Genomic DNA, 9,733 nt, shown 5'->3' with positions numbered 1-9,733 from the left:
TTCTTCCGGATTCTGATCCGTTGCCGCGGCTCCCGTAAGAGGCGGGGCTTGACCGCACGCAGACCTCCGGGTGGTGGAGCCCCGGGGAAGAGGCGGGATTCTCCAAGCCGCGCCAAACGGTGAAAGGCGGAGAGCGAAGGAACTTAGGGGATTGGGGCGTGGGAGAGGCGCGTCTGGGTGTGATCAGAACCCGACGCATCATTGCTCCGCCCGGCGTGCGGGGGCGCAGCTCCCAAGGTGCCACGCGCGGGGCCGGCCCGGAGCCGCCGTCTTCCGCTGGGGGCGGCCGGCGAGCCCCCGCGAGCATCCCGGGCCGCACCCCTTTCCCCTAGTACCGAATCTGAAGTCTCTGACCTTTGCGCTGTCTCCTTTCCCCTGCCTAACGCCGCGGCTCAAAGGGCGCAGGGGCCGGGAGAGAGCAACCAGCCACTGTCCTGCCTGCAGCGTCTGCTCCTTGCCCTTAACTACAGGTAATCTCTTCCATGTTGGTCATTGAGCTCCATTCTGAGTTCTCCATTCCCGTTTTCAAGTATTTTTCGCTTTTCAAACTCATTAGGTTACCTATTACACACACATTGGATGTTTGGGGGTTCCTGGACTTTTTAGAAAACTAACCGTCAAGGAATGAAGTCACTGCCTCTATTTTATAGCCAAACACGAAAGGGTGACTATGATTTTCTTCAGGTCACTGGTTCTCAGTCTTACTTATTTTGAGCGTGGGAGGACGGTGCTTTGAGGATCTGATGCGAGCATGACTCCCCAGCAACGTGTACCCAGTTTTACAAACAAGCTTCATGAGGTTCACAGGTTAAGAACTCCCACTCTAAATGTTTGCTTGGTAGGATGGGAAAAAGAGGGAGATGTGGCAAGGAAGAGAGAAAAAGCAAAAGGAACTACTGCCAGTAGAAAATGGCCAAATTACTTTATAATATGTGATGTTTGCATAAGGAAATGACAAGGGGATGACTTAATATACAGAAATCTACCTGTGAAAAATTCTGGAGATATCTTTTACTTTTTCCCAATCCTCCCTGGTAAGTTGGGGGACATCAGCAAGAGTTTGAGGATATCTAAACTGTAAAGTGGACATACGGACATCATCAATAAGCTGGACTCCAGAAAGCTCTGTCTAGTATTTTATTTGATTGCTTTTTTTTCCCAATATACCTGTTTGGAAGATTGAGACAAAAAGGCACAAACTCACATTAAATAAACAAGGTAATCTAATCAGTTCTACAAAGTGTATGTGTAAAAGAAGTAGCACTAGGAACCAACCAAAATAAGTCAAGGAGTCCCAGTAGAGACTGTCACAGAACTTGGGAAGATAAACACATGCCCACAATACTGACCCTGTCCCTGACCTCTCCAGAGAAGGCCAGAGCCCAGCAGCCTCCCTACAGAGGCACCGCTGCTTCCAGCTGGGACTGGGATCCTGGAAACAGCTGGTGTGAAGGGCATGGCACATCCTCAGGGACTACCCATGAGGCTGAGCCTTTCATCATAAGCCCCTCAGAGTGCTAGTCAGTTCTGGGGTGGGTGAAGAGGGAAGGGGGTACTTAAAAGAAGCCACCACCGTTGCCCAGCAGCAACACTATCCGTGGGGATGGAATAAACCAGGGACAGTTCTCCTTAGGTTTATGTGGGCTGGAGTCCCAGATCCAGCTGACCTCAGGAAATTCTAGCTCAGCTCATGTGGATGCTTTCAAACTGGGCAGCAGATGGAGGTGGGAGGAGCCAGAGAAAAGGCAGATAAAGATGAGCCCCCACTACAGCTGGAGTGATATGCTTGGATCGCAGAAAAGATCTGAAGGAAGGAGACTGATTTAATCTGCTGACTCTCAAACCACATAAACTGCCTGCTTTGAATATGTTTGCTTCTCCCAGGATAACCCACATCTGGACTTAACTTAGTTAATGAGTGAAAAAGGGAAAGCTTTAAGCACAAATATAATTATAGCTAATACAGAGTGTATAGGAAAACATTTACATTCTTTCTCCAGTAGGAATATCCCTTCAACTTTCCCAATCAAATAAATGCTACCAACAGTTGGGATACTAATAACCAACTGAACTGCCTCAGATCCATTAACCTAGACCCCACAAGGTAAGGAGACAAAAGAAAAGTGTAATAGGCCCCCTCCTGGTCCCAAGGAGGCCTCCATAAAGGTGAGAGCTAACCATGCTGAGGGGTCTGAGTCTGTCTACCCTTGCCCCAGGAGGGCCCCAGGGAAGCATCCATCAGGATGTCACAGGTAACACTCCTGTGAGACACTCCCTTATTGCACTTTGAAATGAGTAAGGCAAAATAAACCAACAAAAACAAGAATAAATCTTCCCATCCTTCTCTCACTCCCCTAGCAGAGAGTTCGGTCTCTCAGCAGCAGCTGCACCCCGGCCAGCATGGACTTGGATCACTGCACATTCTGCCAACAGGCTTCTCAAGGTTTGGGAAATGCCAGGTGACACCGCTGCTATCTCATCTTCTCCCAAGGCATAATCAGTTTCTACCAGGTCACGGAGAACTGAAGCCTTCGGCAGCTTCTGTGCCCCTGGAGCCTGGACTTCCTCAACTGCTTCCTTTGGTAGACTTGGTACTGTGATCACTACTTGCTTTTGATTGTCCAGGACAGAACTCAGCAGGGGGCAGGACGAGCTGAGTTCTCCAGCCCCAAATTCCTTTCCAGCAACTGGAGACAAGAGGGAACATGTTCTGGTGGGGAAAAAGCTTTTTGCATGCTCATTTTGTGCAGCATGAAAAGATCAGGACTCTTGTGTCCTGACCAGCCTCAAAGACAGAGGACAGGAATCTATGAAAGCACAGAGAAAAGAGGATTATTGCTGTGTGGCAGCACCAGCCCAAAAGGGAAGAGGAGCGAGGACATATAGAGCTCATCAGGAGGCAGACTAATTAGTATATGTGGGGCAGACTCAATTCTATGGGCCACACTGGACAGGTCCCTCCAGGTGGAGTGTTGATTCGGGTATATTAAGGGCTCTACAGAAGTTCAGACAGGGTGGGCAACAGAAGAGTTGAGAAGCCGTAGGTGTTCCTAAGACTAGTGACCAGAGATGCAATGCCTGAGGCAAGGGTTATATGTATTAGTTAAATTTTCAAAACAGAGACTGGCTGGCCTTGGGTACTTCCTTGGTGTCTAGAGCACTCTAACAGTGGGTTACCAGGAGCAGAGGCCAGAGTTAGGAAGCCACAATGCTATTCCTGTGGAACTGGTGAAAAAAACTATTTCTAACTCATTCCCTCTCCCCACGTGAGCACTCAAAGTTGCAAATATCTGCCCAGGTAGCAAAATGCCTCTGTTTATCCCAAGGATGAAAACAAACCAACTTAAATCATTTAAATCACCACATCACAAAAGGCAGCTATTTTGAAAGACTAAAAATGTCACTTGGAAATAAAATGGGGGGGCACAGAGAAATGAGTTGAGAACACAATGGTTGGAGAGGGAGGAGCTGTAAACACAGCAACCTACACGCCACACATCTCAGAGGAGCAGATTCCTGCACACGCAGGCTTCATAATACCAGACGGTCTATTTGTTCACAATATTAAAGGACAACTAGAATTAGCTACAGTAAGGGGTCAAAAGTTGCCTGAAGAATGGGCACAGAAAGGCTGAGTCCGAAGATGGCCTGTCACTCAGGAGGGTGGAGCTGCTGGGCTTTCCTGTTGACCACTGTCTTGCAAAACTAGAGAAGAAATACAATTATTAAGGAAGCAGCAGAGGAAAACAGAAACACTATAAATCATCATTGATGGGGGAATTTCAAAAGGAAGAAGGATGCAGTAGGGGTTGAGGGAGTAACGAGGTCCAAGCAGTGACTGAGAAGCTGGCACTGCACTAATGCGCTCAGTCCTACCACCTCTCTCAGGAAGTTCTCCAGCGTCTGGGCAAGGAGAGGGAGCGCAGGGTTTCATTACTGCTGGTCAGACCCCAGGCCCCCTGAGCTCAGTAGTGCCAGAGAACAGCCAAGTGATAAAATAATTTTCTCTCACAGCCTGAAGGGGAACAGGACCAGATTTTTCATTCCATGACCAAGCCCACTCTGAGAGAGTGGAATACCAGTAAAGTGTGCAGGAAGAGGTTTAGGAAGTGCGACAACATGAAACAAGGGACATCCCACCCTGGTCCCATGACCCAGGGCAGAAATCCTCTCCAAGCATCTGAAAGATGCTGCCTCTGATGAGGACAGCTACTTAGTGTGGGATCAGGGGCTATAAAGAGGAAGGAAGTGAAGCACCAGACCCAACAGTGAGCTAGGAGCAGCTGTCTGGCCAGCAGATTTTCCAAGGGAGGCGCAAGGAATGCTAGCACTTGGGAACTAGTAACCAGCTCTGTCATGGGGGCTAGACGGAGTACCCCAGAATGCCAGCTTCAACTTGATATGGCTCAAGGTACGAGATGCAGAATATTACTTGCAGATAAGTTTCCGCTGTGCATCCGCAACCCCCAACCCTACTTCTCACCACCCTGTCCATTTCTCTGGGTGGTTCTTTATAAAATCACATGTCCTGGAAATGTCCTAACAGGCATAACCTCTTTAAAGGGAAGCCTGAGAGCTGTTTAGCATTGCAGCCATCATTGGTACTAGAGGACAGGGCAAGGAATGAAGCAGGTTTTTGGCTTCCATTGAGAGCTGAAGCCTCGAGGACCCAAACTGATTTAGCATCTGTGTGAGAAATTTGGTACATACAGTGCAGAAGGGGCGTGGTGGTGGCTCTAGTCATCCGCTGTCATTCCTTTCACTGGGTCCTTCTGTCTCATCTGGAAGAGAAAAAAAACAGGAAATTGAAGGCTTTTGCTGCTGACATAATTTAATATGTTAGTAAAAGAAATTCTGCCTTCTCAATTCTGCCAATGGATAGAGTGGGGCATTTTTTGTGTACAAAGCACATCAGAAAAAATAAATTCTGCACACACAGAGCCAAGGCCATACCACAGACAGTCCCATTTCACTGGTCCCACCACCCATGATTTCCATTTCTCTCCCTGCACCCTAGTGTTGGCGTATAGTTCCTAAGCTCTTCTTTTATTCATTCACTCAACAAACATTCATAAAGCATCTTTTTTGTGCTAAGAACTGCTCCAGGGCTGAGGATTCAGCAGGAACCAAAACAGACCAAGTCTCTCCTCGAGGGGCTACATATTAATGGGGCAAAATGGGGGAGAACAAACTAACTGATACATGTCAGGTGGGGCTGAGGGCGGCTGGCATGGAGTGACAGTGGGGAAGCGCCACTGTATCAGCAGGCTACGGAAGGCCTTTCTGGTAAGTGTTGTCTGAGTAGAGTCCTGTGGCTCCTGGGGTGGGGAGGAAGCATTCCAGGCAGAGGGAATAGTAGTTCCCTCTCCTGAGCTTGCTTAGAGGCTTGGCCCACTCAGTCACCAGGGCACAATGTGGCACCAGAGTTCTGCACAAGAATGCAGGAGGATAGATCTCAACTTAACAGTAGGGTGAGGCTGTTGGAAAACAGGAATCCCTGAGTGGTCCCTGTCACTGGCACCTAAGTGAACACAACTTCTTTCTAGGGATACCATGGATGGAAGCTCTCACCAATCCTTTCCAACTTAAAAATTCTGTTCTATTTGCAGAGTGTTTGTAACATATGGGTATTTTAACTTCCCATTAAGTGCTTCTTTACTATCCATGAGGTTTCTGCTCGACTCTCATTCTTTATTTCTTCAACACATCTTGAACACATAAGGAGCATGACCTCTGGAATCAAAATACCTGTATTGTATTCTGGCTCCATGGCTAACTGTGGCCTTGAGCAAGTTACTTCACTGCTCTCTAAGCCTCAATTTCTGTAATAATAAAATAGAGATAATAATAGTACATAAGTCAGGACGTTGTGTTGAAGATTGAATAAAGATACTCTTGTAGAGTACTTAGCATGCCTGAGTGCTTGGCATGGGGTAAGCACTGAGTACGTTATCTGGGTTTCTTTTTTTTCCAAATGGCATCCTGAAGCAAGGGGATGTGTGTGTACACAAGCTCCACGAAACCCAGACTTTTAAGCTACAGCTCTCCATAGTTGTTTTATTCAGTAAAACATTAATACTGCCACACTGTGCAGAAGTTTTACCTCAGTAGCAATAGTTCTCTACTGGGGAACACTTTTCAAAATATATTTCCTGCCACATTTCAAACCCCTGTTATTCACCCCCACCCCAACTATTACGATCAGTAAGTCCATGTGGAACCTGGACATGGTAAAAAAAAAAAAGGCTGGTCCTCTGCAGAGGTTCCAGTATTCACTCCCTTTTGATAACTAGTACCCTATTATACCAAATGTCTTAGCTTGGTCTTTTAGGCCAGAGTTTCCTCAAATGTGACCAAAAGAATTCCCCAGGACACTTGTAGATTCTTGAGTCCCAGACCTGATGAATCAGACCTACAAGAGATGGACTGTAAGTGAGTCATAAAATTCATCAGTCTTGTAAGCCTCAGATCAGATGTTACAACAAAGATCTTATCCAGACAGACAAGTCTATTTTCTGACATTAGTAATACATGCTTATTCTTTTCTCCACCTGGAATGCCTATCCCCTGTGGATTTTCTCTCAAACTCACTTTCATGAATGATATCTTTACATTTGTGTTACTCCTGTAACTTCAGGTATTCATATCAATTATACCTGTTAATATTTGATAGGGGTTCAACAAATTCAAGATTTTCCAACAACAAATGTGTTAGGGAAAAGTTTTGAAAAGAAAAAGTTAATATTGTGTTAGGGGGGAACTGGAAGTGCTTGTGTGAATGTAAGATGTAGACAGATACAGAAATGACTATAGGTGTAGGAGCTCCCTAGCTGCGTCCCATGAGGTGAGAATGAGATGAGAAAGCCTGGGAGCAGCAACACCCCCACAGCAATGAGCTCACCCAGCACCCAGACACCACCCTCCACCACATGGGAGCAGGGCTCCTTGGAGAGCCGGCCCGTGCTAGGCCTGGGTCCTGGAGAGAACAAGAGGCGTCTGGAACACTTGGCTGTGCTTCACGTGAGCAAAGGTAACTTCACCAGTAACTGGACAGAAAGAATACAATGACAAGAACACAGTCTGTGACATTCTGGTCTGAAATACATGAACTGGATCTAAGCCTACAGAAGTAGGGAACAAACACAAATTGAAAGACATTCTACAAAAGTCTATAATCTTCAAAACTGTCAAAGCCATGGAAGTCCAGGAAAACTAAGGACTTGCACCAGATTGAAAGAGACTAGAAGGGTGCAGTGTGTAATCTGGGCTGTAACCTTTGCTGTAAATAGGGCTTTTGGGTAAAGGGGTATGCAAGGGTTCTATGTATTCTTGCCATTTTACAACTCAGATAAAATTTTTTTTTAAAGATAAAAACATGTTTATTAAATGTCTGCTCATTAATGACCATTCACATAAATTTTCAATAATCAGCGAAGCTAAAATTTAGTATCATAGGAGCAAAGCTTGAGCCTCAGCCAGTTCCGTGTATACCGTGAGAGTTCACCACCTTGCTTTAATTTACTAAAGTAAAGCCAGCACCTGTTTCCCTATTGCTTGATGTGCAACTTCCTAGCAGAGAACACGATAGCTTCCCATACTCTGAGAGACAAGGTCACCCCCTAGGGGAGGGTGTCACTGAAATAAGAATGCATTATTTCATTCTTACAATGAAATGCTCTAAGAATGCCTATTTCCTGTTTCCTGGGGCCTACATGACATGAGAGATTTTATCTGATATTTGTAGTGGTCTTGGATCAAGCCATTGTAGGCTATATATATATATACACATTTAGTCGAGGAACATGAAAATAGAAACTCTAATCCTGGTTTGTTTGTTTTTAATAGTAGTTTCCTCTAGGAAAGGGAGGCCAGGGGTTGGAGTAAAGGGACTTTTATTTGTTTATTTTATTTACTTTGACTTCTATTTTCAATATTTTCTATGTCTTTTGAAAATTGCTTTTACTGTTAAGTGTGAAATACTCCTTTGGTTAAAAAAAAAAACTAGTGGAAGTATAAATGTATCAAGCATCAATCAAAAGTATCCTGGTTGTGATTTCCTTGGGCAATATGTTGCCAGAGGGAGAAACAGATTTCCCTGTATTCTTTCTTACAACTGCAAGTGAATCTCAAAAAAATAAAGCTAGTAAAAAAAATCAGTTTAAGGCACTGAAAAGCAACTACCAGTCAATTAGCATTCCTGAAGGAACACAGACATCAGACACATGTGGAATTGTTTGGAGAACCTTTCTAGAAAGCTACTCTTTATAAATAGGTTTGGGAAAGAAATTGGGCAATGAATAACAAGACCCTTAAATTCTCTAATTCCATTTATAGGACTTTATTCTAAGGAAATAATCCTAATCCAAATCCAAATAATCAAAAAAAGTGTATTAAAATTTTCATCACAGCATTATTTCTAACATTGAGAACCTGGAAACAACATGAAAGAAAACCTAACAGAGGGTAATGACAGAGCACAGGGTGATACGTACATTGTAGTCAAAGCATGTATGTGAAGACATGTTTCTAGTAGGAAATGCTTTGTTATAATGTTCAGAGAATAAAGTAAGAGTAGCACCTGCCACATGCAATACAATCATAACTAACGTGTATAGAAAGACTTAAAATGTTTATAGTGCTAGTCTTTAGTAGAGTACAAGTGATTTTTTCCTTTCTATTATTTTCTAAAGAATGTCTAATGCTTATATATTACCTTAATATTGAAAAATGAAACTATATTTAAAACAAAAATTAAGCAATGCCTATATTTCAAGATGTTGGCCAACGTTCTAGGTGTTCGGCCCTGGGGTCAGAGGGAATTAAGACCCCACAGGACAGCATCATCTTCCACAGAGATTCCCTAGATTCGCCCTTTGCACACTCTGTGGGAATCTCAGATTCCAATCTCCTGGGGTCTGGCAGGTGAGCCAGGCACTGAGTGGCTTCTATCAGCCTAACCCTTAGAACCTGTATCCACCACAATACCAAACTGAAAACTTTGGGGTGCAGTGTCCTGCCAGGCATTTCACTGCACAGGGATGCTAATACAGTCTCTGGGTAAGCATTTCAGAATTTAAGACTTAAAATCTAAAACAGATTGATGATCCAACAGTCAAAAAGCCACACGATGGAGCAAGGGACCTCTGCATCAAGATCCACCTGGACCCAGAGATGAGCCCCAGACACAGACACAAGGAGACTCAGAGGCAGCCAAGGGCTGGCAGAGCAAGAGTGTTGTGTACCTCTCAGCTCCCTCAGGAAGCACCTAGTTGAGAAGAGATGGCCTATGGATGGATCAGAGGGATCACAGAGCCAACAGGCACTTAGAGAGGAAGACCCACACAGGAAGGCTGGAAAAGGAAGTGCTGCAGAATCTTAATCATGTGCTGGCACAAAATATCTTTGCTGTTTTTCAGAAAATCTTCTAGAGAGTCCAGTAAATGAGGAAACATTTTTAATTGTCTTAAATTTTAAAATTGAGTTCTCTTCCCAGGCTATTATCAACAAAGCTAATGGCCAAAGGCTCAGGAGGCATTTGAACTAGAAGGTATCCTTAACTTCTCTGAGCCTCAGTTTCTCTATAAAATAAAAATTATACCTACGGCACAGGTTGCCATGAGGGTTTGATGGCATAACACATCTAAAACACCACACATGACAGGCACACAGTAAGACCTCAATAAACGTTAGCTTCTATTAATAATAAAAATGTTTTTATTACCACTATGTTCAA

General features: G+C 44.5%; 1 protein-coding gene across 1 annotated transcript in view; it reads right to left on the bottom strand.

Moving 5' to 3' along the window:
• Positions 1 to 1,123: 1,123 nt before the first annotated feature.
• Positions 1,124 to 9,733, bottom strand: part of PITPNA (phosphatidylinositol transfer protein alpha) — a 34,139-nt gene continuing 25,529 nt past the window's right edge. The window contains exons 11-12 of the mRNA XM_017656171.3: positions 4,711 to 4,781; positions 1,124 to 3,705 (exon numbers count right to left, since the gene is read on the bottom strand). Of these exons, the coding sequence (XP_017511660.1) occupies positions 4,737 to 4,781 (45 nt within the window). The 3' untranslated portion in view covers positions 1,124 to 3,705; positions 4,711 to 4,736. The remainder of the gene's footprint in view (positions 3,706 to 4,710; positions 4,782 to 9,733) is intronic.

The sequence above is a fragment of the Manis javanica genome, chromosome 4 (genome assembly GCF_040802235.1).
Source record: "Manis javanica isolate MJ-LG chromosome 4, MJ_LKY, whole genome shotgun sequence".
NCBI classification, from domain to species: Eukaryota; Metazoa; Chordata; class Mammalia; order Pholidota; family Manidae; genus Manis; species Manis javanica.
The sequence above is the reverse complement of the archived record's forward strand: the minus strand, read 5'-3'. Positions and strand labels throughout refer to the sequence as shown.